Raw genomic sequence first — 23,994 nt, 5'->3', positions numbered from 1 at the left:
TTTCATATACAGTATGTTATTAACTGTAAACTCTCATTATGCAATAAGCCTGGATTTTAGGATAATCATAAATTTAACTTCAGTTTTTTAAATGATTTAATATGGCATAAAAAAAGAGTTTCAAGTCTCTTATAAATGTAAATATTGTATTTCAGACAACTGCTTCTAATTAACTAGTAATGATTCATAAATTTACTGTATGGTTAACAAGGATCTAAATGCAAATAAATGCAGAGTTCATTGTTTGCATAAGTTACACCTCCGGGAAGTAACATTTCTAAAATATGACAAAAATAATGCACTTTTTTGCTGTTTTTTGAAGAATTATTTGTTGCACCTCAACTTTCATTGATTGATGCAACTGTCCCATGAAATAAGCGACGTATGCTCACACTGCTTAATTCAGATCAAAAAGAACAGATGAAGAGGACAAAGGGTTCAGACCACCAAAGGCAATTCCAAGGGTACAAAACATATCTCTCTATTATAAAAAAAATCTTGGAAGGGAGACCAGGGAGAAGAGACGGGATCTTGTCGGAAGACACTTAAAAGACGAAAGAGACTGGCCATGAAGCGTCTCGCAGGGACCTTAAATATGAGACTTGGTGCCAAGAGATTGTCCCAAGACCGTCTCGCAGGGACCTTAAATATGAGACTTGGTGCCAAGAGATTGTCCCAGGACCGTCTCGCAGGGACCTTAAACATGAGACTTGGTGCCAAGAGATTGTCCCAGGACCGTCTCGCAGGGACCTTAAACATGAGACTTGGTGCCAAGAGATTGTCCCAGGACCGTCTCGCGGGGATGTGGAACATGAGATTCTTGCAAGTCACACACTACTTACAACCATTTTCAAATAAGACCACGGTCATCAAAACTTTCAGTCGTGTAAAGGCTTTTAGCAGACACAGATCCTCTGCTCTCAGCTCATATAAAGTTTATAAGGACAATACGTTCTAGATGAAACGTCAACGACTAAGCGAAGAAGAAACAGCAGCACGGAGAAAAGAGACCAAAAAGCGTTGGAGAGAAAAAAATACAGATAAGAGATTATGAAAGCAGTGGAATTCGAAAGGCTCAAATAAAAAGAAAAAACAATGGCATGATATACATGCAGAGAAAGCGAAAGAATATGAAAGCAGTAAAATTCGAAAGTATCAAAAAAAAAAAAAAAGATAGTAAAGATCGCATTAACGCAAACAAATGGAAATTATTACTCGAAAAAAGGGAAAATAATCATCACGGACCAGGTATAATTGGAAAAAAATAGCAGGACAACGCGAGATCAGAAATAAAAGACAGAGTAGAAAACAAAGTAAAACGTCATAAAGAGGTTCAAAAACGAGGGGGTGAAACACATGCAGTGCTGGTTAGAGTTAGAGATAGAGAGATAAAGAATTGATGTCTGGGGAAAGTGAAATCCACAAACAGTCAGTCAGTCATTTCACAACCCGCTATATCCGAATACAGGGTCATGGGGGTCTGCTGGAGCCAATCCCAGCCAGCACAGGGCGCAAGTCAGGAACAAACTCCGGGCAGGGCACCAGCCCACCGCAGAATCCACAAACACTACAGGCAAAATATCCGAGTCTACAATAATCTTTTCTCCTTCGCATCATTCAATGCCCAAAATGTAGATTTACACAATAATGGACCATACGCTATGAGAATCTGGGGTCCCGCAACAATTAAATCAAAGACAAGTTTAATTTCAAAGAAACCTCAATTCGGTCAGGTGTATATTTATGATCATGGAGAAGCGGTGCAAATTTTAACAGGCGAAAAGAAAGGTAATGTAGTATATATTCCGCAAATAATAGAATAGAATAGAATGCCTTTTATTGTCACTATACACATGTACAATGAGATTAAAAGCAGCTCCTTCAGTGCAGACATATATGTAGAACACAACAAGTAAATAAACAAATAAACAAATGGTGGAAAAAGTTGCAAAAAAAAAAAAAGTTCTGCGACGCTATATACAAATGGAAAGAATAATAACTAAATTGAGTTATTGCACATTATTTAAATACTGGAAAGAATAAATAACTACTGCACTATTGGGTTATTGCACATAATTTAAATATTGCACAATAATGATGATCATGTGCAGTGAGTAGTGGATGTTGGACCCTGAGAGTAATGATATTGTACAGTATACAGATATTACACAGTTATTATCAGTACCATTTAGATATTGGATATTGCACAGTTGATGGACAGAAGGAAGTCCAGGGGTTGGGGGGGTTAGACTGTGTAGTCAGTGCATGTGTGAGTTTAGAATGGTTATGGCTTTTGGGAAAAAACTGTTCTTGAGTCTGTTTGTCCTTGTTGTGATGCACCTGTAGCGCCTCCCTGAGGGCAGCAGGTCAAACAGATCAGAGCCAGGGTGGGAGCTGTCCTTGATGATGTTTTTTGCTCTGCTGAGGTAGCGGGAGGTGTAAATGTCCATCAAGGAGGGGAGAGGGCAGCCAATGATCTTCTGTGCTGCCTTTACTACTCGCTGAAGCCTCTCTCCCTGTCTGCCATGGTGCAGTTGCCGTACCATACTGTGATACAATACGTCAGCAGGCTCTCGATGGATGAGCGGTAGAAGTTCAGTAGCAGGCTGGAGTCCAGGTTGTGCTTTCTGAGGACCCTCAGGAAGTGTAACCACTGCTGAGCCTTCTTGATGACTGCTGTGATGTTGTCTGTCCAGGAGATATCAGCGGAGATAAGGACGCCAACAAACCGGAAGGTATGGACCCTCTCCACACACTCGCCATTGATGTAAAGGGGGGCTAAGTCGGTGCTGTGCCTCCTGAAGTCGACAATGATCTCCTTGGTTTTCCTGGTGTTCAGAGCCAGATTGTTCTTTGAACACCAGGCTGCCAACTTCAGGACCTCCTCTCTGTAAGCTGCCTCGTCTCCTCCTCTCTGTAAGCTGCCTCGTCTCCCTTTAAGATGAGTCTGACCACTGTGGTGTCATCAGCAAACTTGACGATGAGGTTGTTGTTGTTGTGGGCCGGACTGCAGTCGTGGGTATAGAGACCGTATAGAAGGGGGCTCAACACACAGCCTTGCGGGGTACCAGTGTTCAGTGTGCGAATGGAGGAGTGGTGGGCTCCAAGTCTCACAGTCTGGAGTCGGTTGGTAAGAAAGTCTTTTATCCAGACACATGTGAGAGGGGGGGAGGCCAAGAGTGACCAGTTTGGTGATGAGAATATCAGGAATGATTGTATTAAAAGCTGAGCTGTAATCCACAAACAGCATCCGGACGTGGCTCTGCTGCTGTTCCAGATGGCTCAGCACAGAGTGGAGAGCTACAGCAATGGCGTATTCTGTGGATCTGTTCGTGTGATATGCGAATTGATAGGGATCGAAGTCTTGGGGGAGATAGTCCTTGATGTGCTGGAGAACCAGTCTCTTGAAGCACTTCATGATTACTGGAGTGAGGGCCACAGGGCGATAATCATTTAGGCTGGTGATGGGAGACTTCTTCCGCACTGGAATGATTGTGACTGATTTTAGGCAGGATGGAATGACTGCCTGGGCTAGGGAGAGGTTGAAGATTTTGGTAAAGATAAAGGTGAGCTGGTGGGCACACGCTCTGAGCACCTTACCAGGCACTCCATCTGGGCCGGCAGCCTTCTTGGGGTGCACTGCCAGGAGCACCTGTCTGACATCGTGGCCCTTTACAGTGAGTGGTGTGGTGCAGGAACCCGGTGAGGGTGGTAGCAGGGCTGGAGCAGGTGAGTGCTGCTGTTGTGATGTTTCAAAGCGAGCAAAGAAGCAGTTTAGCTCCTCTGCTAGTGGCACACTCAGATCTCCTGTTGTTGCATCACAGCCTGTCACAATGTAAGTCCAAAAACAGAATCAAAATTCAATGCGATCTTGAAGAAAAGGTAATTCCAAATATTGTTTTTACTGAAGCTTTAAAGTAAAAGTGCAAATAACAAAATTGAAACAATTCCAAAGAAAAAAAAAGCTTTTAAAATTGTATATCCAATTAACTAAACACGGGGGTTGGCGAGCGAGGCGAGCAGGGGGCAGAGCCCCCTAGTCTTTTAAAAAGCAACTATATTAAATTTCTAAAAGCGCCATTGTCAATTCCATAGTTATGTGCAGAGATGTGGCTCAACAGAGCTTTTCATTTGAACAGCAATGACTCAGATAAGCAATACAATTAGCAGTAAACTTGGATGAAAAACTAATTTTGAGTAAGTCTGAAAAGAAAAAGGTTTGCGTCATCATTTGAAGAAAAGAAAAAAGTAAAACAATACTTTTCTAGTGAATAAGAAGCACACCACATTTACCTATCACTGTGTTTAACTGCTTGTTTCTAGGCTAATTAGGAAATATGGCTTTATTAGATTTTAACAAGCAAACCAAACACAGCAAATGCTGCTTAACTAAGAACAAGGTATATCACATAAGATTAGATTTTGAGCAGTCACCTGACATTAACTGCAAATTTAAATAAAATAAGCTCTTCTTTGTTACTGAAATAGGTATTCCTATTGTTATGAGGAATGAACTATATTATTAAAGCCAAAAGGAGTGCTAAAAGTATTACAAAGAGAAGACAAACTCTCCCATTCATGTACAGCGCAAACAATTCTGAAACAATGTTATACAATCACTGGCTATGTTCATCCTTATCCTAGTGAAGTGTTTTTCATTAATTGGGCTAACAGTGCCATCTAGTGGCACACAGTTTCATGGCTAAAATAAGCAACAGTTGTTGGCCGATTTACATGAGTTAATAATAATTGATATGATTTACATTAAACTAATAATGTTAAGTAGCTTTGTATTGTATGCTTATGTGCTTATCAAGTGCCTTATAATAAATTTGCTATGGAAACTGCCACACAAAATAAAAGACTGAATAATCTGATTTTTAAAAAATGTTCTTTTCAAGAGTGTTAATTTCTGTAAGGTATTCTCCTACAAGGTATTTGCATTTGCCACATTTCCATCACTGTGGGAGTATTTATTTTTTTAAGCTGCTCTTTTTTATTTAATTCTGGCTAGAGATGGGCCAAAAGCCCAGATAAATACTTCTGTACAATTAAACTCAACATAAATTTTAACTAAAAAAAATAAAATAAAAATGAAATCACCATAAATTAAATTATGGCATATTTGATTTCTATCATCCGTGGTGAAGTCTATGATTACAGATTTTAACTGTGAATGAATATGGTCAGATCAGATCTTTATAAAAAGAAAGGACCTTATTAGCAATTAAGTGCATTCATAGACCTATTTGGACGAGATTAGTTTTACACCCAGAGGTGGAGTAAAACCTGTGATTTACCAGCAGTACTTTACTCTGCACCATCATTTCCCAGCATTTAGTTAATGAATGCTTAACTGTCAGCTCAGACCACGTTAGCAGCCTTTATTTATAAAAACAGGATGTCCATTTGTGCCTCCAAAGGGAACAACACAATACAAATGTGCTTTTCTATACAAATTTTGTATATCAGTGCAGCGATGATCGTCCATAGGGATATGATTCTACCCAAAACCCATTATTCAGCACGCACAACAATCAGTACAGCAACAGTTCCCACTTCAGGCACTGGCTAAAGTATTCCTGTGGACCTCTTTATCTTTAGTCCCATTTAAATTACTCAAGTGACGGAATTTTACCGCCATGTTCCTTTGCACAGGACTAGTTTGACCTGTTTTTTTTTTTTTTTTTTTAAATAAATGTTTTACTGAGATATGAACACGAAGTCCATGAAAAGTTACTGACATGAATAATTCGGACAGACCTAAAATTTCTGAGGCCTTCTGGTAAAAATTAACTTTATACTACCTCCTGGTGTGAAACTAACCCCATTAGAATATGACTTTTGGTTAATTATTCCAAAAACTATCTTTGTGATAATTCTCTAAACAACAGGAGTGACTCTGAGAAGTGTTGGATAGTTGCAAAGTTTCAGACAACAAACAAGTCTTTGCTTCCTTATGGTCATTAAAGGTTTCACAAACTGAATCAATGAGCACCTAAGAATACCTTCATTTTATATTGTGTGTTAATGAAGATATATTACACATACTGTAATGTAGTCTTAACACTGATTAAGTCTTTATTTTGAATTTCAGTAATGCTCTGAAGAGGTGGTCCAAGAAAACTGCACTTGGACCACCTCTTACTGAAGAATATTTTAGATTTTTTTTTATTGAAATGAAGAATTCTTGTTAGTACACATTACTACGATTGGCTTTTTAGAACAAACTAAGTGCATTTACATGCACACACAAAACTGTGGTAAGATGAATAACCTTGGAAGAAACCTGGTTTGTTAAAAACTCAAACTCACATTTGCAAGTGCGAATCCACCTGTCGAGTTCTCTGTTGGCAAAAAACACTTATTAAACTGCTCTGCACCGGCCTCCATGAATCCAAAAACATACAAGGAGCCTGTTTCTCCTGACCAGTGTGGGGAATGCTCCTTTTGAAAGTAACTTAGTGACATTACTTGTTACTTACAGAAAAAAAAAAAAAAGGCAACTGAATGTCATATTGTTACTTATTTAACATGTACTTTTTCATCCTTTGTATGAAAAAACTGAATATTTGATTGGCCAGCATTTGCTCATAAATCCTAAGCCAAAGGAGTAGCGCATACCAAAACAAGTGCTTCTTGTCTTACACCAAGCACAGCTGGGGCAATAATAATAACGGGTATTTTTACTTTACTAAATATTGTATAGTTGGACTACGCAACACACATTACTTTTATCACATGACCCTACTGCTCCCGAGATTGTGGTGCTGAGCTTAGCACTGTTCAGCTCATCAACTAAGGGATTTCTGAAATACCGAGACAGATTATTTCAACCAGAAAAAGGAATAACGCGATCGCCTGAACATTGGCATTAGGAAATTGATCTTTGTAGACGCTTCCACCATTTACTACCCATGGCTGTTGGAAGCATGTGCAAATCTAACAGCATGTAAAGGACGTGCGTAGACTATAAAATCCTTAACTGTAGCGCTGTTAAGGGTTTACATGGCAAAATAACCAGGTTACTTACAAAGAAACCTACATACGTTAACCAGGTTTTTCAGAGACCAATATCCTGGTTTCTCTAACCAGAATAAGGGTTTACATGGCATTTTACAAACCAAGTTTCTATGAATAACTGGGTTATTAAAGTGCAAGTAAACACAATCAATGTTGAATGATCATGAAACTTAAAGAATGCTAAAAAAATGAGAATGGAAAATAAAATGGAAAATGGACAGCACATACAGCCAAAATGGTTTAGATTTCCTGAACAAAACATCAAACCACTAAACCTGACGGAGTGGCACACTAGTACATGTGCTACTTGCCTTAAACCCAGAGATGCTGGGATAAGAACGATGCAAGAAAATCATATTTACCTGAAAAAGGTCACAAAGAACTGCACCAGGTCCATGAAATTGCTGTGCTGGGAGAATGCAATCTGCATGAGACAAAAAAGAAAAACAAATCATGTCAAGACTCTTACAACATCAGTATTTAACACACTTATCAAGGTATCCGTCAATAAGGGCGCGCACAAAAAGGCGACCTCAATTGGGCGCGGCGAATAAAAGCGCACATAAATAAAAGCGATCTTCAAAAGGGCGACCTCAATTGAGCGCAGAATAAAGGCGCGCGTAAATAAAAGAGAGCTTCAAAAGGGCGACCTCAATTGAGCGGCGAATAACTACGCGCATAAATAAAGGAGTGCTTCAAAAGGGTGACGTCAATTGGGCGCAGCGAATAAAGGCAAACGCAACAAAATTATTACAGAAAATTTATTAGATAAAGGCAATGATTGAACGTATAAAAAGGTGAAAGCAAGAATATTAAAACATCCAATTAATTAATGCATGAACTTCTGACGAACTACTTCTAACGAACTATTTCTAAAGCTCTCTATATATCGTTGTTTTCAAAATTACAGAAAATTAGATTAAGGCAATGACTGAACATATTTCGTTGTTTTCAAATTAGATTAAGGCAATGACTGAATGTATAAAATGGTGAAAGCAAGTTACACTTAAAGCTGTAGATTATGTGCAATCCTATATTCAGTGCATTTCCAGATGTGTTTCCTGTTGATAGTTTTTTCTCCTTTCTGAATGTATAGCCTTCGACTACGAATAGATCTGCACCTTTGTTGCTCTTCCCATATTCCAGAGCCATTTCAACTAAATTATCTACGAACGCCTTTATTTGCGCGCGCATTTATTCGCCGCTCAATTGAGGTCGTCCTTTTGAAGCTCGCCTATATTTACGGGCGCCTTTATTCGGCACTCAATTGAGGTCGCCCTTTTAAAGGTCGCCTTTATTTACGTGCGCCTTTATTCGCCGCGCCCAATTGAGGTCGCCCTTTTGAAGGTCGCCTTTTTGTGCGCGCCCTTATTGAATAGAACCACTTATCAAACCTATGTAGACAGGGGAACTAAACTCATTTTTAAGAGTTAAGAGTCATCAAATAATCTAACCTGCCTATCTTGAGGATTTGCTAGTTAAAACTGATGTACATGCAGAAAGAAATTCACAGACATGGTGAGGACATGGTATCTTGATACAATTCTTACTAAGCAAATAAATAATCAATATATTTATTTGAAACTGTTTTAAAAGTTTACTCCTACACAAATGCATGCATTCATACATTCTCATGGCAATAAGCACACCATTACAGTCCATCACAGGGTACACAACCACATGCACAAGAATACGCAAACACTGGGACAAATTTAGAGTTGCCAATTAAATTAATCCACCAAATGCAAAGTTAGAACCCAGGACAGTGAAGCTATGAGACCACTGCTTCATACTGCACTCCTTCATCTCTACATTATTTTTATAAATAATGTTTATCTTTTCATACACATAACTCAAATAATTTGGGTATAAAGTAATAATCATTTCTATGCACAGCTGATAAGTAATTATAATTCAAATCCTTCTTCAAAATGGCTTGACAGGAATCCTTTATAAAAACAACAATACAAATCAGTTTTACTTCATAGCTGGTTAACCTAAACAAATTAAAAAGAAATATCGTTGGGAGGGGAAGCAAATTGTATGTAGGCCACTAAACTGGAAAACTAAAGTAATAATTTTTACACTTAAGAACTGGAGAATGAAACATTTAACCAAGTCTGTTTAAGGAATTAAATGCATTTTAAGCATACATTACACACTTACAACTTCATCCATCCATTATCCAACCCACTGAATCCGAACACAAGGTCACGGGGGTCTGCTGGAGCCAATCCCAGCCAACACAGGGCACAAGGCAGGAACCAATCCTGGGCAGGGTGCCAACCCACCGCAGGACGCACACAAACACACCCACACACCAAGCACACACTAGGGCCAATTTAGAATCACCAGTCCACCTAACCTGCATGTCTTTGGACTGTGGGAGGAAACCGGAGCGCCCGGAGGAAACCCACGCAGACATGGGAAGAACATGCAAACTCCACGCAGGGAGGACCCGGGAAGTGAACCCAGGTCTCCCAACTGCGAGGCAGCAGCGCTACCCACTGCGCCACCGTGCCGCCCACACTTACAACTTCCTAAACAAAATTTACGAAAAAAGAACATTTCCTTAACGTTTCAGATGATTATAAACAATCCAAAAACACTGATGATAATTTTTAAGGCAAGACAGAAAAATCCTCAGTGAGCTGCAGTTTCCAGTAAACGCAAAATGCAGGCCTGATTAAGGCAATTTAGTAAGGCAAACATTGTTTTTTGTTGTGTTTTGCGTTAATTTATATTCTGACTACCAATGGAAGCTTGAGTAATTGTTGTGAATATGTTTATCACTATATTCCCAAGCGTGAAATTTAGTATGCATTGTGGTGCACACTAATATAAACACTGCAGTATCTCTGTTAATTAAACAATTGAGCTTTGGATGCTGATTAGCATTAGCAGTGTCTAAACACTGTAAGTATGCCATCGTTTCCTAATTTTCAAAGATTATGCCAGGAAGAAAATGAAATTAGACTGCAATATAGGCCCAGAAAATTTGTTACTGAATTAACATTTTTTAGCTATGATTTTTTTTTAGAGCCACTGGGTGCTGGGGAGGGATATAAAGTTTGGCAGTTAAATCAGACCTGCTTATATGAATATAAAGAGAAATGAAATCCTTAAGAAAACAAATGTAAAAGAATACAATTAACATAAAAATACACATACTGTATTAAGAGTTTCATACTGCATGTTGTAAAAGAATGATATACTCTATGTAATACTGTTAAAGCTACTGATTATCTACAGTAAAATATACCTCTCTTCTTTCTTTATGTTGTGGACAGGAAAAGGTGGATGAATTTTAGAGGCAATTCTGACCATCAACAATGCAGTGTTTGAATGCAGAAACCAAAATACAATAAAGAAATACGCCAGGCCAGCATTTGTATAAATGCTGATAGAATTTCACATCTTGGCTGCCTTCAGCTTTAGCTTCCTATGCATAAGGCAATGATGCATTTTATAATGGCAATTCAATACCAATCTGACAGCTCTATTATTGGGTCTGTTGTACAGAAGTGCAAGTGGTATTAAAGCACTTGAAGCCAAGGCAATGTTGACGCAAAAGCTGTAATCAATCTACATCGGGCACAGAGTGAATTGCTGTTTCTAGCTCCGCTGCCACTCAATGGCGCAGCTAGCTCTTGTTGTGAAATTGGGTTTCTTTTATATTTATTGATCTTTGTGTAAAACTTTTATTTATAGTTGTATATAGATAGATGGAAAAGATTAATACAGATAGAAAAGTAAGTTTAGTGGTGTGCCATAATAACTGGGGAAACAGCAAATTGAATATTGTAATGTTGGAATTGCTGTGGCTCACCCTTTTCCTTCCCCTCCAAATCTGAATGAAGGGCAAAAGACTATAAAATCTTACAGAATTCATCCTTTGCTCAGTAGTAGAAATTAAAATATCAAAATCAGATATATTTTTATTTATAGCCTTTTTTGTTTTAACTTCTTTTGAAACAGGTGATTTGTTGTGTGGTGGATGCTGCAACGTGCTATCAGCACATGCTCCCAACCTCTCCTCTCCTCTCCTCTTGAAACTTGGCTTATTTATTTATATCCTTTTAGAATCCTTTCATATGCTGTTTCAACAGGGCATAATACTATGTTGTATTTTGGGGAGTCTCAATTCCAAGAAGAACTAGAAATTGTTGCTATCTCAGATGTTTTCTTCTAATTGTGATAATCACCTCAGATGTTGTAGATAATTTAGAAGATCAGGGATTCCTTGTAGCTCCTAAATAACACTTTAAATAAGATGCCTATTTTAGCCATAATGTCATGTACAGTATGTAAACAAATGTAAACAACACTGGTTTGGCCATGCTTTTAGCTAAAAAAAGGATCAGTGGCCTTGATATATAAGGGAAAATAATGTAAATTGATATTGACACATTTAACTGAAATTCAGTTTTTTTGTTTGTTTGTCTCCAGTCCACTTACCCATTTTTTTCATGGGCCAACCAAGCCCAATTTTCTCACTTTATGTTTTGAGAAAAGTGGGCTCACACACTCTGAAAAAGCTACCGTATTTTTTGCACCATAAGACGCACCTGACCATTAGACGCACCTAGGTTTAGAGGATGAAAACAAGAAAAAAAATATTCTGAACCAAATGGTGCACTAATATGTTTAATAAAATATAGCAGAATAATATTTCAACCATGTAAATTCAACAGCGGTATTAAGAAACATCATCACTGTCATTAACAAATAAGGAGAGACTTTAAGTTTCAAGCACTCTTCTAGTTTTATGGAAACCCCAAGAACTCCTCATCGCTAGTGTCAGAATTTATTAAGCTCAGTTGCTCACAATCACTTTGCAGCATCACGTACCTATCATCACGCGACATAACCTGTCCAAAGTCACCAGGGGACAAAGCACGTTTGGACCAATGCTCCCTGAACTTATATCGCCAGTCTAGTCCCATCTATATTTGTAATGCCATAAAGCCCTTCATCTCATGTTTTGTTGTGGGTTTCCAGTTTGAAAAATGAGAATGCGGTGCAAGCACAGCCCTCGATTCAAAAAATTGCTCTGCATACCTGTTTGTCTCGTTTGACAGTAGCTGAAAGGCAGCTTCAGGAAAGAACAGCCTGAAGTAGTCCAGCGGCTGGTAATCTGTGGAGTCCAGAGTCCGACTCAGTGATAATGCGCAAAACAATCTCTGCTTTTTTTTTTTCTGCACTCGCTTCGCTCCCTCATGAGATGTAGATGCCATCTTGCTTTTGTTTACATTTCGCAACTCACGCACACGCAAGGATTAGATGCCGAGTCAATGAGTCTAACATTCCTCTAAGCACAGAGGGAATGCCTGTAACGTAACAGTGAGTTTTGTCGCCCTCTACCCCTGGATGTCTACTTTTGTCAGGTAATACACATCATGGTCTGTGACGCAATATTCGCTCCATAAGACGCACAGACATTTCCAACCTTCTTTTGGGGAAAAAAAAGTGCGTCTTATGGTGCGAAAAATACGGTAGTTGTATCATATACTATGATAAATATTTTTAAGTTAAGATGGAAATACTTTACGTAGCAAAATCTGACAGATGCATTAAAAGTTAGGTGGATTTAGATTTATTGAACTTTCTCCCCCAAAATTTTAATGTAAGGCTATTCGTCATTCTATTGCTTGCATCTATTTCATGCCATTGTTGGCACCCCTTCTCTCATAGGACATTGAAACATCAGGTGTAAAACAAGAAGCAAGCTTGGGACAGGGTGACAATCTGTTTCATGTTACACTCATGTACAATACAAGTCTATACTCACATATCCATAACATTCAAACCTTTCTGATATTCTATAGAAGGTAGGCTGGAGAAGCTGGGGGGGGGAAACCCATGCAGACAACAAGATTATGTATATTTCACAGAGTCTGGTATAGGACAAAGTTGCCCTCTTGCCTTGGCACCTGAGACTACATCTGCAATCCCCTACCCCCATTACTGATATCTTACACTTCAGCAAAAGGGTGAGTGAGTTCTCTGTGGATTCAAGACAGCTTAACTATCCCAGCTTGTACAACTTCACATACTGGCTTCCTGAATCTACATGAAACTCTGCTGCAGCTCAGAGAAGCTTAGTGTCGAAAAGACTCTTAGCAAAAAAAATCCCATTTGCCAATGGTCTGCTTCTGTATTTATATGATCTTGTGTTTAGCATCTATCTTTATTGTGGTGGTCTTAGTTCCTTCGAAGCTGAATACCCACACAAACTGATAGAAGATGCAAATATGGTATATCCTAGACTTAACAATCAATCATTTGCACATTAGTTATTGTGGTTGTTCAAATCAATTCAGGTAATTTTCCATTTCCCCAAAAAAGTTTGGATTTTTTGTTTCTGCATGTGAATTTATTAGCTTTGTATTTAAGCTTTCAAAATGGAGAAGTTATTTGTTAATGATTTTGCTAATCAAATAACATGTAGTTTTCAAGTACTTCATTTAGATGGGAATATCTTTATTAAAATGGCTGAACATTCAATTTGAAGGTTTATCAATTGCCATCTTTAAGAAACATTACTGCTTTGATGAGTGGCTCTCCAGTAGAGTTCTACATAGGATTTATTTGGTATCTTACCTGCCTTCTCCCATGAAGGTTATTAGCTACACATTCCTGTCACTTTCTTGCTATTGAAACTGAAAGTTTTCCTGTCCATAATGATAGAAGTACAATCTAGTTTGCGGACAAACTTTGGCACATTATAAGATGGTGGAGCCAGTTCAGACAGCCGAATCATTCAGCTATTTTTAAATTTCATGCTGCCAGTGAAAAAAGGAAAAACATTAAAGAGACTTTGGAGGCACTACTTGGTTTCATATATGATGGATTGCTGAAGGAAACCAGCTGTAGCAGAATAGGTTGTAGAGTGTGTCTTCCCGAGTGGTGTGCCAGTACTGCAAGTTCTGAATTTACTTTCACTTATTTAATTTGAAAGCTTGCTATTTTTTGCTTTCTTAATTATGTTTATGCCTAAATATGTTTTTGAACTAGTCATTTTTAGACCAGCATGTCTGCATCATACTGTATATTGGTAAATAACTCCCAAAGAAACATTACCATAAGAGTTGCAGCTGAAGGCATATTTGGGCATGTGCCCTATTAAGTAAAAAGCTGGCTTCTAAATAGTAATTGTGTGGGTCCCTGAAAGCATATTACTTAACTATATTCTGAACTTTATCTCACAAAATAAGTTTCTTTCTGATAAAGATAAATCAAAAAATCATTGTGCAAAGCAGACTCTTTTTCTCAACTAATAACAGAAAAGGCTTAAAATTTAGTTTGCTTACTCTGCCTCTTGAAACTGATTGTAACCATTAAGGTTCTGTAAATAGAAACCTAGACTATTTCTTCACCTTCTGCCTGAAGGTGTGGAAGGGAGGCCCTTGGGAGTTTTTAAAACAAAAATGGAAGTGGCATCCTTTATATTAAAAAAAAAAAAAAAATCTCAACCGCTCACAGATTTTTCTTGCTTCACCCAAGGAAGCATTTTTGGTGCATATTATATATTATACAGTACTGTGCAAAAGTTTTAGGCAGGTGTGAAAAAATGCTATAAACAAAGAATGCTTTCAAAAATGGAAGTGTTAATCATTTATTTTCATCAATCAACAAAATGCAGTGAATGAACAAAAGAGTAATGTAAATCAAATCAATATTTGGTGTGACCACCCTTTGCCTTCAAAACAGCATCAATTCTTCTAGGTACACTTACACACAGTTTTTGAAGGAACTCAGCTGGTAGGTTGTTCCAAACATCTTGGAGAACTAACCACAGATCTTCTGTGGATGTAGGCTTCCTCACATCCTTCTGTCTCTTCATGTAATCCCAGACAACCTCGATGATGTTGAGATCAGGGCTCTGTGGGGGCCATACCATCACTTCCAGGACTTCTTGTTCTTCTTTACACTGAAGATAGTTCTTCATGACTTTGGCTGTATGTTTGGGGTCGTTGTCCTGCTGCAGAATAAATTTGGGGCCAATCATACGCCTCCCTGATGGTATTGCATAATGGATAAGTATCTGCCTGTATTTCTCAGCATTGAGAACACCATTAATCCTGACCAAATCTCCAACTCCATTTGCAGAAATGCAGCCCCAAACATTCAAGGAATCTCCACCATGCTTCACTGTTGCCTGCAGACACCCATTATTGTACCGCTCTCCAGCTCTTCGACGAACAAACTGCCTTCTGCTACAGCCAAAAATTTCAAATTTTGACTCATCAATCCAGAGCACCTGCTGCCATTTTTCTGCACCCCAGTTCCTATGTTTTCGTGCATACTTGAGTCGCTTGGCCTTGTTTTTCCACATCAGAGGTATGGCTTTTTGGCTGCAACACTTCCATGAAGACCACTTCTGGCCAGACTTCTCCGGACAGTAGATGGGTATACCTGGGTCCCACTGGTTTCTGCCAGTTCTGAGCTGATGGCACTGCTGGACATCTTCCGATTTCGAAGGGTAATAAGCTTGATGTGTCTTTCATCTGCTGAACTAAGTTTCCTTGGCCGACTTCTGCGTCTACGATCCACAGCGTTGCCCGTTTCTTTGTGCTTCTTCAAAAGAGCTTGAACAGCACATCTTGAAACCCCAGTCTGCTTTGAAATCTTTGTCTGGGAAGAGACCTTGCTGATGCAGTAGAACTACCTTGTGTCTTGTTGCTGTGCTCAATCTTGCCATGACATGAAACTGTCTTCCACAACCTCACCTTGGTAGCAGAGTTTGGCTGTTCCTCACCCAGTTTTAAGCCTCCTACACAGCTGTTTCTGTTTCAGGTAATGACTGTGTTTCAACCTACATGTGACATTGATGATCATTAGCACCTGTTTGGTATAATTGGTTGATCACACACCTTACTATAATCCTACAAAATCCCTGACTTTGTGCAAGTGTACCTATAAGAATTGATGCTGGTTTGAAGGCAAAAGGTAGTAACACCAAAGATTGATTTGATTTAGATTTTTCTTTTGTTCGCTCACTTTGCATTTTGTAAATTGAAAACAATAAACAATCTATTTATATTTCTGACAGCATTCATTGTTTACAGCATTTTTTCACACCTGCCTAAAACTTTTGCAAAGTACTATTATATATATACTAGCCAACCCGCGGCCATACCATACGCCGCATAATCAGGCCGCTTTTTTAATGATTTTTAAGCACAGGGAAAAAATTAACATTTGAAAAATCCGGAGGAGAGGGGAAGGACGCCCATTACGCCCCATCTGTCATGCTAGTCTGCTGATTTCTCATTCAGTAACCTGTGAGTAGTGATGGGCAGGGTGAAGCCTCGCGAAGCATCAACACGTTTGAAGCAATTGTGTCGGAAATCGTATCGACGCTTCGAAGCATTTGACACTCACCTCTCTCGTGACATGTCCTGGCCATTTTCATTAACGTTACAGAAACTTATGATACACTTCAATGACGTCTGTTAAAAGTCGTATTGCTTTTATTTTTTCATAGCTACAGACTGACAACGAAGAGAAGGGTTCGTCAGCAGCTTGTAGTGTGTGATGTCTAAAAAATATAAATATAACTAACGCCGACAGGCAGAATGCACTATACGATAGCAAGAGTTAAACAAAGTAAGACGCCTCACCTCGTGCATTCCCGGGCTCTTTCAATTAGTATTTACTTTTGCACTGTATTATTATAATCACTCCTGTTATTAGTATTATAATTAACCCTGATCTTTTATTGAGATCACATTTAATAGCCTTAAATGTTTTCTTTGCTCTGTCTTAATTAAAACGGAGTAGACAGAAAATAAAGGTTTATCCCTGTACTTTGCCATGATATAGGTAAGCACATTTGAGAAAGAAAATGTGAAATCCTTAAATCACAGATGTCATTATTCGATCAAGTATTAAAATCTGCAGTGCTTCGAAAGCTCGACACAGTGTCGAAACCTGAGTATCGAGCGGCCCATCACTACCTGTGAGTCACGTAGAGTTTTCATTGTTGTTTGCGATTCTGGCCGCATTTCGCGTACTGAGTTGTTCCGGAGTCACAGTTGAGAAACAGTTTTTTAATGTCTTTTAAGCACAGGGGAAAAAATGAACATGTGGCCCGGTGCATTCTTTAACTGCCTTGTGGCACTGTAGTAGTATGGATGCTTTGCAGTAAGGACACAGTGGAAGATTGTGGGTTCGCTTCACGGTTCCTCCCTGTGTGGATAGCAAATTATCTGCGACAAACAAATGCTGCAAACCAATCCGCGCCGCTTTTTCAATGTTTTTTAAGCAGAGGGAAAAAAATGAACATTTGCAAAATCCGTAACGCTGCTTTCAGTAAGTACAATGCACATGCGTTTAATTTGTCAGCCACTTTTTGCCAGCTGTCTTTTCTGGTTTGGGCCGCTTTTGCAGTGTTACCTGTTGTGTATATTATATCTTGAAATCCTTCGAGTTGCTAATTAACTAACTAACACCCACCCACTCAGCTTGTGTGAAAAAAATGCTCCCATTCTTTCATCATTTTGTTGTAGCCTATCAAAGACTTGCTGATCATGTTTTGTAGACTCAATATATATTGGCTTTTCACTCATTCATCTCGGATTATTACATATTGCTAGACTAATCTGCTACATGGCTGCGTTTGAAAAACCGACTTATCCCGGATGAGTTTAACCGGCATTAATGATTAGGAATCTGGTTGGAACAAAACCCTGCAGCCACAGGGGTTCACCAGGACCGAGTTTGGCAAACACTGCTGAACAGAGACGAAACCGACTCAGGTGAGGAGTGGGGGCGGGCAAAGTAGTCGCAGCTATTGATTATTCAGTGTTGTTTGCCTGGGTGTCTGATCTGCTCAACAGGATTATAAATAAAAGGAAAACAATATGAAGGCAATATCACAGGTGATCCTGTGGTATAGCGGGTCCACAGCTCCCCTTCAAAAGCCCATTTTTAAATAAATAATCATCGCACTCACAGTGTAGCAAGGGGTGTGGAAGTGTGGCTGAAACGGTTTTCGGGTAGACTCGTGCTTCGGGCATTTCTCCCCTGTGCAGTGTGTGAGCGAGTGAGGAGAGAGAGAGAGAGAGAAAGCCGGTACGTTAGAGTGAGCGAGAGCAGGCTCGAAGGCAATGTGTTCCTGTGGTATAGCGGGTCCATAGCTCACCTTCAAAAGGCCATTTTTAATCAGGCGACTGACAGTAGTGGAGTCAGGCACAGAGTAGGTCAGCTGCAGAGAGAGCGTCTCGACTGTTGCAGGGCCTGAAGCAGGTGAGACGCTAATGAAAAAGAGGCACAGGGCTTACTGGTTTTTAAAGACTGCTTCCTTCATTGTGGTTTAACTTCAGTTTTAAAGGATTGCGCGGCTCTCTCTTGCGCTGCCTGTGTGTGCCTCTGTCTCTCTGTGGCGCTGCCTCTGTGTGTGTCCGTGGCTCTCTCTCGCGCGCTGCCTGTGTGTGCGCTTGTCTCTCTCTGGCGTTGCCTCTGTGTGTGTGCACGGCTCCCTCTCGAGCGCGCTGCCTGTGTGTGTGCTTGTCTCTCTCTGGCGTTGCCTGTGTGTGTGTGTGTGCGTGGCTGTCTCTCTCGCGCTGCCTGTGTATGCCTCTGTCTCTCTCTGGTGTTGCCTCTGTGTGTGTGTGTGTGTGTGTGTGTGTGTGTGTGTGCCTCTGTCTCTCTCTGGCGCTGCCTCTGTGTGAACCAAGATTCCACTGAGGTTGACTAATGAAAAGTCAACGTGGCTCAGAGCTGCAAGTGGCCTGTGGCACAGACAAACAGAAATGACGGCATGTTTTTCGAGGCGTCGCGTCCGAGTTGGTGGGCGTGGCTGTGATTTTTTCGTTGTATCCAATGGTCTAAGAGTTGGTGGGCGTGGCTCCTTCCTGCGTGTGCCATTGGCGTCTTACTTGTCGGCGGTTTAGTGAATCCACGCCCCTTCCGGCGTGCTTTCCATGGTCGGCTACTTGTCTTCTGGCTTAGTGAACTATATATATATATATATATATATATATACACACACACATATACATACACACATATACACACACACACGCGCGCGCGCACACACACACACACACATCTTTCTTTAATGCATATTCCACAATTGTTACTCATATACTGTTCAGTGTTTGCATTAGTTTATCAGTTCCACCATAATGGACACATGTAAATGTAGAATATAATTACAACCATTGCTGCATCAATGCTCAAATACAGTTACAAGGAAATTTTGTAAAAACCTTTGCATTTACTGGGATTTCTGATGTAATCACTCAATCAAATGTTGTTTGATCTTCAACCAAGTCACAATAATAAGACATACACACTTTGGTTAAACCAATAACACACAATCGTACAACATTTAGTTGGTACTGAACATTTTCTAATATTCTCATCCTGGACTGCCAAAAGTATGTGAACCTTAAGGCTACTGATTTCTCTCTGAAAGCAAATTAGGAGTCAGGTGTAGTACTTAATGATATGATATTGGTGTATAAAAAGGCACATAAAGTACTGGTTCCTAATAGAGCCTGTGATTTTCAAGAAAGATCTTTTTACTTGAATCACGCTGTTATCAACAGAAGAGTCAGAGGACCTAAGAAGATGACAAGTGGATGTATATAAAACTTGAAAAGGCTACAGAAGTAAAGAGGAATGGTCTAAAATTCTTCTAAACTATTGTGCAAATCTAATCACTATCTATGATGTTTGGTGAAGGTTGCTTAGTTCTAAAGTTCTGTCAGTTACTACATACAAGAGTATACATATGCTTAATGTCTAAACAATGCATTTAGCACTTACAAGTGATAGCATAATTGCTCAATTTGTTACTGTAACTTAGCTGAAATTTGGGCCACATGTTAATGGTAAACTCAAAACAGTTATAAACATATTTTCTAATAAAATATACTGCATATTCAGTTAGTCACTAGAATTATGATATAGTCAATAAAAAGTTAAATAATCTGAGAACACTGTTGAAAAAAATTACTTTTGCCCTGCACAAAAGAGATTATCTTAAACAATATGCCAAATTTAAAGTTTGTTAGTATAAAATGTATCTAGCTAAGAGTTTCAGAAAGTCACTGCCTATTCTAGAGGCACTGAATGCAAGGCAAGGACCAGCCTTAAACTTGGGACAGGTCTATTGAAGGGCATGCTCCTGTTAGTGTCCACATTCACTTATACTAGACCAATTTACAATACTATACCAGGCAACCTAACCTGTTGGTCTTTGAGGATGTGCAATATAGAAGACCTAGCCACTATGTTACACTGAAAAAAAAAAAAAACGTATTATATTAATAACCTGTTTACAGCAGTTTGTTTGAGCATATGACCAACAAAAGACAGTTATTTAAATAAAAAGCAGATGGATTTTGGAACATACCACTACTTCTTAAACTCAGAGTAAAACATTACTTAAGAGGATACTGGACATGCTGATACATCCATTCATCAATCCATCTAGCCTGCTTATCCTGGCCCAGCTTGTGTTAACATATCACTATTTGAGCCATTCATTTTTAAATGATTACATCTTGCCTGAAGAAGGGGCCTGAGTTGCCTCGAAAGCCTGCATATTGAAATCTTTTTAGTTAGCCAATAAAAGGTGTCATTTTGCTTGGCTTTTCTCTTTTTAAATCCCCTAATACAAGTTCTGGATCATAGAAGCAGCAAAGTTAATTCTTCAAGTTGAAGTTATTTAAGAATATATAGCCTGTCTTGGCATTTTATAAGAAAAGTCATGGGGCACCACCAGAAAAAAAAAAAGCTTACAACTTTCCGAACATGTCAATTTTTCAAGCCAAGAAAGTTATCAAGTATTGATCCATGACTTGCAAATCACACACACAGACAGTAAAATAGCTTGTACAAAAAGCATCAATATTATGAAATTTGGCCATTAAAAAAAAAAACAAAAAAAAAACCAGGTGTACACTCTACTCAGCAACAACCTATCACACCAAGAGCGCATGGTTTCCTCTCAACAGACAAAAATTACACTAATTTTTTCCTACCACGGCCTTAGTATTGTGTCGATTTACTTCTGTATTTATATGAGAACTCTTCCCACCAAGGCCACTGCAATTGCACAAGCAAACAGCAAACACATCCTTACCTCAAGAAAAAATAGTACCAGGAATACAAGATAAAAAGATTATTTCCAGGTCCCTTTTGTTGTCACAAACTCTGCGTCACAAACACAGAGAGCATGTTTTCTTGTATTGAAATTTTTGTGGCCTCAAAAGAGGACATATCTGGTAAGTTTTCATAACAAAATAAAATAAAAAAAAAATCACCTCAAAAAAGACTTCTTGAGTGGATAATTAAACTCACCATACAGCAGTAATCAAAAATAATCATGATTACAACTACCAAATCACTTTAAATATAGTATTTTCATTGTACACTGTATGGTATTCATTAATACATCCAAAAACTAATACTTATTTTAAAATTAAAAAAAGATAAAGCAATTTTTGAAGTATTATAAAATGTAAGCACTTCTAATTTTTTTTTTTAACAATGAAGTTTAGTAAATTTTACACAATTCTCATATTACGTTTTTATTACCACATATAAATAGTCACCTATCTTTCTGTTCAAAGCACATATTGCATTTTTCTGTAATGTTATAAATACACTTCATTCCACACATTAAACAGAATTTGTTGGGCGTATGCTTATAGAACTCTAAACAAAAAGCAATTTGAACATAGGATTATAAACCACAGATTATGAGGCTAAAGGATCTACACGTCTACATCATTTCATTATATCACAAAGGGACAAAGAGTTATTCATGTTGTAAGATTCCGGCACTTTTAAAGCTTCCCACTTTTTAAAAGGAAGGCTTTGCCAATAGAAATTACTGCTCATCAGTGTTCTCAGTGTGTACTTAAAAATCTATGACATCTCAGAATATTTTAATTTAGACAGCCAGAAATAAAACTAGGGATTGAGCTAGGAAGCTACCTGGGGTCATGATGCAATGCACTTTAACCAGTCCTATAATTACTAAAAGGGAAAAAAAAAGACCTGGAACACCATGACCTGTTTTGTGAAACACATATGAGCATTTATTCATAAGCCAAATTAATCCTTCAAATGTCAAAAATCAGGAGTGGATAGTACACTCTTGAAATGTCATTTTCAACCTAGTTCAATTACTCCAAAAGAGCTGTAACTTACTTAAAACTGCTATCTTCGTCTCCAATAGCACTAAGATTTGAACTGAAATTTTGACAGCGCCTTTTAAACCAACAGTTGACTCATATTGCAATTTACATTAATCATAGTAAATAATCAATAATAAATGGTAGACATCCAGTAATATTGTGCATGAGAAATATTTGAAATATATAAAGCACATGGTAGAAGTCATTTATTTATCATCATGTGAAGGGCTGCTCAATTGTTAACAGATACAGAGGTTTTCTAATTGTAAAGGACAGATAATCTATCTTAAATAACAGAATATATCCATTTTCTCGTACAGTTGTGTGCATCTGCTTTTAGCCTTAAAGCCCTTAATTTAATTTAAAAAAAACACTGATTGCATTACGAAAGCAAGATATAACAAGAAGTTTTTATGACTATATTTATTTGATTTTTATGATCATTAAATGCAACAAACTATACCTGAAGCCAAAGATGGCATTTGTCTTTAAATCATTTTTATTCTACAATATTTAATCAAAGTGTTATTTTATGAGATACTGACGTGCAAGCAGTAAAAAATGTAAAATATGAGAAGGAAATGGGTAGAAACAAGGTTTTACCACTGGGATGTATAAACCCTCTTTTCTCAGATTATTTCATAAAGCTTTTTCCTATTAAAATATGTAAGTTTACCAATAAAACCACAAACTAAGGTTGCCAAGAATGCCCTACATGAAGACGTATATTCACTGTAGACTTATATTCACTGTATCAATTTTCAATAAGAAGTGTTGCTTTGACAGGAGAAATTACTGTGTTGGAAAATGACTAACCATTTTTTATATAATGAAGTGACAAGACTTAGTTAATTTTAATGTGCAATATGGTATACCTTGGGGGCCATCCTCTGACAAACAAGGCCTTCAACATTAAATATCAATGTCCTATTGATGCCAATTATCTAGTCTGCTTGCTTCTTTCTTTTATCATGAAACATCATTTCTTTTGTGTCGGCCTGTATTTGTTTATTGAAGAATATTAAAATATGGTTAATTATAAAGTGCAGTGTAACCTGACCTGAAGTAAATAGTTTCATTAGTTTACAAAAAGCATTTAAAAGTATGTGAAAAAATGCATTTCCTGAGATATCCACTCTGATAACAAATTGCAAGCTTCTTAATGCAGAGTTCAGGAAATAAGAGACAAAATGCATCATATGGGATTTTCTAACATTGCAGTTATAAATGCAAAGTAGAAATTATAAAAACATAATTCATTATATTGAAAGGTTTATAAAATGATAGCCCGAGAATGATTATTTACTGTGTTTTCTGAGTAAATATTCTTCATGTATTAAACACATGTAAATCTGTGTGCGCATACAGACATCTACATTTTCTATTCCACACAACATCTAGAAATTCAGGGCTTAAAGCTGGAAATTAAAATGTTATGTTGGACTATTTTGGCAGTATTTATATTCTAATTGGCTAATTCAAATTTTTCACTTTAATAACTGGACATAGAGTGAGACAAAAGCACACAGGACAGAATGTAGGGCTTCTGGTTTGCACTCGCAGGTGAGCCAAGTTGCATGACGAGATTATCACTGTTTTAATTTGACAGTGTAGTGAATATTTTGTGGTACAATATTAAGTCCTTTACTCATCATTGAATAATTCAGTCCTACCTAATGGCTTAGGCAACACATTAAAAAACAAAAAGTATTCTCTACAAAGGCAACACTATAATCTAGTTTTGAGGCTATTAGGGACATTTCGTTATAAGCATGTTTGTGTGGCTTCAAATTAAAGACACTGATCCAAT

At 38.2% G+C, this 23,994-nt stretch overlaps 1 protein-coding gene across 2 annotated transcripts in view; it reads right to left on the bottom strand.

The window, feature by feature from the left end:
- The window catches only part of atrn (attractin), a 300,415-nt gene that overhangs the window by 77,075 nt on the left and 199,346 nt on the right, over positions 1-23,994 (bottom strand). For both annotated transcript variants that reach the window (XM_028801455.2, XM_028801456.2), the window contains exon 25: positions 7,386-7,447. In XM_028801455.2, the coding sequence (XP_028657288.2) occupies positions 7,386-7,447 (62 nt within the window). The remainder of the gene's footprint in view (positions 1-7,385; positions 7,448-23,994) is intronic.

This window comes from Erpetoichthys calabaricus, chromosome 5 (genome assembly GCF_900747795.2).
Source record: "Erpetoichthys calabaricus chromosome 5, fErpCal1.3, whole genome shotgun sequence".
Classification (NCBI taxonomy): domain Eukaryota; kingdom Metazoa; phylum Chordata; class Cladistia; order Polypteriformes; family Polypteridae; genus Erpetoichthys; species Erpetoichthys calabaricus.
Note: the sequence above shows the minus strand (reverse complement) of the source record. Positions and strands in the feature narration are given on the sequence as shown.